The sequence below is a fragment of the Kryptolebias marmoratus genome, linkage group LG16 (genome assembly GCF_001649575.2).
Source record: "Kryptolebias marmoratus isolate JLee-2015 linkage group LG16, ASM164957v2, whole genome shotgun sequence".
Classification (NCBI taxonomy): domain Eukaryota; kingdom Metazoa; phylum Chordata; class Actinopteri; order Cyprinodontiformes; family Rivulidae; genus Kryptolebias; species Kryptolebias marmoratus.
In genome coordinates, this window is record NC_051445.1 from 26,859 (window position 1) to 33,177 (window position 6,319).

Here is a 6,319-nt window from a genome sequence, read left to right on the forward strand (position 1 = left end):
ACTGACAGCCAGCTGTTGTGTCTTACAATCCTGACTCTCCACCACAGCGTAGTTGTTCTCCTCTCTGAAGCTGATGTTTCCAAGGTGAAGAATTCCTGCGACAAGCTGAAGGACCGAGTCGTGATCATCCAGAGACAGACCCACAACCGACATCGCCTCCTGAGACACACACAGGTAGAGACAGACACACACAGGACAACAGGTAACTCTGAATAATTGCAAAGAAAACTGAAACATAATTAGCTTTGAATATAAAACAGAGGGTTGGGGAGTCCCTGTTGAATTTGGACACACTGGAGACAGAGACAGTGTCAGAATGTCCCAGATGTCTGCCATGTTTGTCTTTAGAGACAGAATCTATGAATCAGAAAGACGAATGAAGACAGCAGATGTTTCAGTGAAGGAGGACAGCTTCACTGTGTCACTGTCCAACCGTGTCCAAAAGGTTTGAACAGGAAGTCAAAATCCTTCTACAATGTTGGCAAATCAACCAGGAGACAGACAGAGACAGACAGAGACAGGCAGAGACAGACAGACAGACAAGTGGAGACAGGCAGAGACAGACAGGTATGGACAGGTAAGCACCATCGTGTCAGAAAACTCCTTCTTGTCGTTGACATCCTCCACAGTGAAAGTTCCTGATTGGTTCAGGTAAAAGTAGTAGTCAGGTGTCGTGATGCCAAGGTTCTCTTTCTGCTCTCCACTGGCCCCGCCCAGCAGCTGACATCACACACAGGTGAAGGTACACAGGTGAGTCAGAGAATGAGTTTACTCAGCAAGAAGACAAAAAAAAACGCTTCATGGCTTCGAATCAAGTGAGTTCATTTTATATTGCCTGGATGTACATGTTGTAGTAGGTGTAGTACCTGGTAGTAGATGTGGAAGTTTCTCTCTCCGGGGTTTTGGGAGACAACTCGACTTTTCTCCAGCAGGAAGTTGGAGATCTTCCCTCCGTCAGGAGCTCCTCCTCGACTGAACTGGATCTCAAAGTATTTTCCCTGACAAAAGTACACAAGTGTGTCTGACTGAGTCTGTATTTGTGTACATGTAATACCGTGTAGTATTTATACTCACGAATCTGCTGGAGTTGTTGTTGCGGACGGTCTTGGCATTTCCAAACGCTTCCAGCAGCGGGTTGGACTGCAGGATGATGTCTTTCACGTGCTGCAACGATGGTTACCATGGCAGCAGCAGGTAAATAAGTGTGTTGATGAGCTGATCACATTTGTGACAAATAACTGACAAACCTGAACTTCTCACCTGGACCTTTTCCCCTCCTCCAGAGACCTTGGACACGTAGCTCATGATGTATTTGGCTGCAACGGTTTTTCCAGCTCCGCTCTCGCCGCTGAAACCCAACGATACAAGACGTTCAGAGAAACATGGACACTTCCTGTTTTGGGCTGTTAAGTGAAGCCCCGCCCACCTGATGATGACACACTGGTTCTCATTGTCAATCATCATGTTTCTGTAGACGTTGTCAGCCAGAGCATAGATGTGGGGCGGGTTCTCGTACTGAGCCTGGGATGCAACATGTAGGTCCGGTTAGTCACATGGTCCGACTGTTTGTTTGTTTGTTTGTTTGTTTGACTCACCGCCCCCTGGTACAGCTCAACTTCTCTGTCAGTGAAGTACGGCAGCTGTTTGAACGGGTTCACTGAGATCAGAACCGGACCAATATAAGTCTAATAAAACCAGATCAAGGACCAGAACCAGACACAAACCAACACTAGAACTGAGCCAGAACCAGGAGCCGTATCACACTGTTCCCTGAAAACAGACGGAGACAAACTAACAAAGACAGATGAAAATGGATCATCAGCACAGATGTTCTTCCCTCTGCTCCCCGAGGAGACAACAACGAGCTCAGCCCCGTCTTACGGTGTCCTCCACTTTAGAAATAAGAATGACCCGAACCGAATGTTGGTGTGGAACATTGGCACACATTTTCACAATCTTAGTCACAGACAAACTAAGAAAAGAAACTCCTACAAGTGACCCCTTGTTTCCTGGTCTGTGGCTCCGGTACGAACCTTAAATGTCCAACAAATGGTCCTTTGGTCCAAATACGGAGCCACACCCACGCAGTGTCCTAAAACAGCTGATGAGGATGGAGCTGAACCCAGGTAAATATGGACAAGACCTCTCCAAACGAACCAATGAAGAAGGACGAATGGAAACCAACAGAGACGGTCTAATGGACACATAGGGAGACTGACAGAGATGGTGAGGTGTCTGTGTTACATCTGTGCTGTGTTGTGATGGGGCCTGACTTCGAAGTGGAGACATTGTCTTCAGCTACAATCCCTTTGAGGGAAGTGGGTTTTGTCTCTAAGCTCATGTTGTCAAAAAGCAACGACACAAAGACGAATATGGAGGATTATCTGTTGCAGGTCTGAAGACCCCAGCTTCTCACCATAAAGGGAATGGAATGTACTTGAATTCGTACTGTTCAGGTCCGTCCCAGTGGGACGTGTGTGTGTTTTACTCTACAGCTGGGTGTGCTGAAGGTTAATAAAAACAAGCCGCCCCAGAGAAACGGGGGATCTTCACAGATTGGGCCAGAAGTCCCGATTCGGCACAGACTCTGTTACTTTGAATAAACTCTCACTGTTCAAGAATAACTGATGTTTCTTTCGATCAGTACATCGTTGCTGCAATTATGAAGACCCAGAAGAACGTCCACCTTTTGAAGACACTTCAATGGACAGAGAGGGACAAACAGAGAGAGATCAACAAAAGCAAACAAAGCAGACAAAGCAGATGGACCATCTGAGACTAATGAGGACAAACCGACAGAGACAGACCAGAGGAACAGAGATGGACAGAGATGGACACAGATGGACACAGATGGACACAGATGGACAGCTGACTGTGTGAAGGATACAAAGATGTAGTCGTCCATGTATCTCTTCTTCAGGTTGTCGGTGATGGCATCCTCGCTGATCTTGGACAGCAGCACCATGTCGTCCACACCGCTCACCTTGACGTTCTGGGCCTGCCAGTGGTACCGTTCTTTGCTGCCCTGGGGGGTCAGAGGTCAATAACCATTTACTGAATCAGACTCCGTTTGACCCTCTGAGGTCTTACTGTCTCTGTGATTGTTTGTCTCATTTGTCTCCACATGTCTCTGGACTTGTGTGTCTCTGCGTGTCCCTTCTCATTATACATTCTTTACTCAGACCGGCTCACTTCCTGTTTTCAAACCACGCTTGTTCTCACTGATAGTAAACCCGAAGGGAGTTTACGTCTTTTTGTGATCAGTTTTAAATTGATTCTGAACTTTTTTATCTTTGCCTTTGGCTACAACTTGTTGTTTTTAAATGTGCTTTAGAAATAAGTTGACTTGACTCAGTTTGTCCCTGTGTCCCTGTGGTGCACAGGTGACCTGTCCAGGTGTGGCCCCGCCCACTAACCACAGCTCAGCTGCATCCTGCAACCCAAACAGGAAATGGAAGGAAAGAAAATAAATGGATTTTGTTTTTGATCAGCAGAACATCTCTGATTTACGTTTTAAAATTTTATTTGTAGTTTGATTCCTAAGTTTTAACTTTAGTTTATATTAAAATCCAATTAAAAAGAAGTTATATTTGTCTCAGTTCACTGCAGAAACTTTGACCTCATTCATTCATTTTTATTTATTTACTGTTAATTTGAAGTGAGGCCGCTCTGTTTCCACAGGGAAGAGAGATTTTATCAGAAAACAGAAAAACTTTAGAGGGTCAAAGTTCAGAGTGCTGCTCTCTAATTGGCTGTTTTGGATTTTATCACAGTGTGATGTAATCAGCCCCGCCCCCTCCTAAATGTCCCCAGGGCCCCGTGGTGTCCTGCCCCATCCCCACTGAATTCCCAGCATTCCTCAGGCCTGCGAGGACACGCCGAGCGGCAGGAAGCTGCAGGGAACAGGGTGTGTGTGTGTGTGTGTGTAAGGGTTAACGTTAGGCTGCAGAAATGAATGGAAGTTTGTTTATCGTTGCTTCTGTTTTCAGACGCAGATAAAAGTGAAGAACCTACAAAAGTCACTGAAATAACTTTAAACTGATGAAATCAGCTGTTCCTGTTTTGATTCAACAGATTCATTTTAAAAAACAAACTTTTGAAACTAGTCTTGACTAAAAGGATGGAAACTTTTAATTTGTTGAGTCAATCAGTGCAGTCAGGTGATTTCTGTAACCTGTCCACAGGTGTCCACAGGCGTCCACAGGCGTCCACAGGCGTCCACAGGTGTCCACAGGTGTCCTTCTCCAGATGTTCAGCAGGGTTTAGATCAGGGCTCAGAACAGTCAGATGTTTGGTTCTGACTCGTTCTTGGTGTTCTGGGTCCGGATCCTGTTGGACCCATGAGCTGAGACTGAGACCGAGCTTTCTGACTCTGAGCAGAACATCTGGCTCCTGAAAGCCTTTCATTGGACCCTGAACAGAACCGAACCGGGCCTCCTCCATGTCCCCCTGGAGGTTCAGGGTTCTGGTCTTTGGTTCTGGTTTGTGTCTGTGGGCACAGAGCTGATGGGACATCTGTGTCTCATCTGTGGAATTTCAACAGTCTGGTCTGTCTTCATGATCTGGTGTCCTCCTCGGTTCTCTTCCTTTATGTCCACTTTGTCTCAGACTGATGGTGTGGTCTGACACTGATGACCTTTGACCTTGGAGTTCACCTCCGATCTCTTTGGTTATCATTCTTATGATCCGTCCCTTCAGTTGTCCTCTTGTGGACACGTCTGGGGAGGCTGTCTCCAGTCCTGTGGAGTCTCAGGGACATCCAGCTGCTTGGAGACGGTCTTCTACTTACCTTTAACTTGCTGTCAATCATTGTCTTTCTGAGCTCCTGAGACATCTCTGTCCTCAGCTTCCTGTCCCCCAGGTCCAGTGTGGTACACACCATGATCCCAAACAGCCCTGTGACTACCTGTCCCTCTTTAAACAGGCAGACTGACTGATTCCAGGACACAGCTGAGTTTGACATGTCCCCATGGTCCAATAATCTTCTCTAGGAGATCCGTCCTTTCAGTCAAGGTTAGTTTCATTCATTTCTTCTTTAAAAAAATTCTGATTTATCCAAAAACAACTAATTTTCAATAAATTTTAGTAATTTATCTTTCAAACTTGTCAGTTTGAAGTTTTTCCTTCTTGAATAAAAAAGCAACAAACACTTTTATCTGCATCTGTAAAAATCTGACTTCAAACATCTGAGATTAGGTGACAAAAATCACTGCAGAAAAAAAACAGGACAAAGTTTGAAGCCTGTTTGTTGGGACAGTTTGGGTTCCGCTGGCCCCCCACCTGTCTGAGGGCCCCTGAGGGCCCCTGAGGGTCCCTGAGGGTCAGAGGCTCCTCAGCAGGTAACATGTTTACAACTCAACAAATAAACACATGAATAAAAGCCGCCACCAAGGACCAGGACTGGAACCAGGACTGGAACCAGGACCAGGACCAGGACTGGGACCAGGACTGGAACCAGGACCAGGACCAGGACCAGGACTGGAACCGGGACCAGGACCAGAAGCAGGAGCAGGAGCAGGAATAGGAATAGGACCAGAACCAGGACCAGGACTGGGACCAGGACCAGGACCAGGACTGGAACCAGGACCAGGACCAGGACCGGAACCAGGACCAGGACTGGGACCAGGACCGGGACTGGAACCAGGACTGGAACCAGGACTGGGACCAGGACTGGGATCAGGACTGGGGACCAGGACCAGGACTGGAACCAGGACTGGGATCAGGACCAGGACTGGAACCAGGACTGGACCAGGACCAGGACCAGGACTCTGCATATTTGCTCTTGGTTTTCCTTGGAAGAATGGAGTCAGTGAACTCACCATGTCTGCTGCTGCTTCACTTCCTGCTTCAGATCACAGTTGAGAAATCTTGAGGCAGTCAGATCCAGGCGGGTCCAGGTGGGTCCAGGTGGGTCCAGCTGAACTCTGGGTGAACTTGGACCTGTTGAGTCCGGATCAGAGACCTCAGGTTCAGTTTCCTCTCAGCATGTTTCTCTTCGTCACTTTTCTGTTTTCTTCCCTCAGAGTCTCAGAGTCTGAACTCCCTGCAGGTGTGGGCAGGTATGGCCCCGCCCCTTCTCCGGAACTCTGGGTAATGGAGTCTCAGCCCTGCCTGGACTAACTCTGCTGCCACCCAGTGAGCAGAACCAGAACCGCAGCCGAACTGGGTTTATTCAGACTGTTGTGTCAAATCTATGAAGTTTATTTGTGAAATTAGAAACAACTAGAAGCACCAGAGCATCATAAAAACTGAACTGTTGTTTATTTATTAACTTTATTTTTCCCGTGAAAACATTTCATCCTTTCATCCGTTTCCTGTA

General features: G+C 47.0%; 1 protein-coding gene across 2 annotated transcripts in view; it reads right to left on the bottom strand.

The window, feature by feature from the left end:
* The window catches only part of myo1eb (myosin IEb), a 14,554-nt gene extending 8,490 nt beyond the window's left edge, over window positions 1-6,064 (bottom strand). Inside the window, exons 1-9 of one of the 2 annotated variants that reach the window (XR_005234211.1) lie at window positions 5,820-6,064; window positions 2,888-3,025; window positions 1,596-1,685; window positions 1,427-1,521; window positions 1,261-1,348; window positions 1,075-1,164; window positions 867-998; window positions 586-720; window positions 27-159 (exon numbers count right to left, since the gene is read on the bottom strand). Coding sequence is in view for 1 of the 2 variants with exons in the window: in XM_037980381.1 (XP_037836309.1) it covers window positions 27-159; window positions 586-720; window positions 867-998; window positions 1,075-1,164; window positions 1,261-1,348; window positions 1,427-1,521; window positions 1,596-1,685; window positions 2,888-3,025; window positions 5,820-5,822 (904 nt within the window). In the remaining variant the exon portion in view is untranslated. The remainder of the gene's footprint in view (window positions 1-26; window positions 160-585; window positions 721-866; window positions 999-1,074; window positions 1,165-1,260; window positions 1,349-1,426; window positions 1,522-1,595; window positions 1,686-2,887; window positions 3,026-5,819) is intronic. The other variant, XM_037980381.1, reaches the window with a different exon arrangement.
* Window positions 6,065-6,319: the final 255 nt, after the last annotated feature.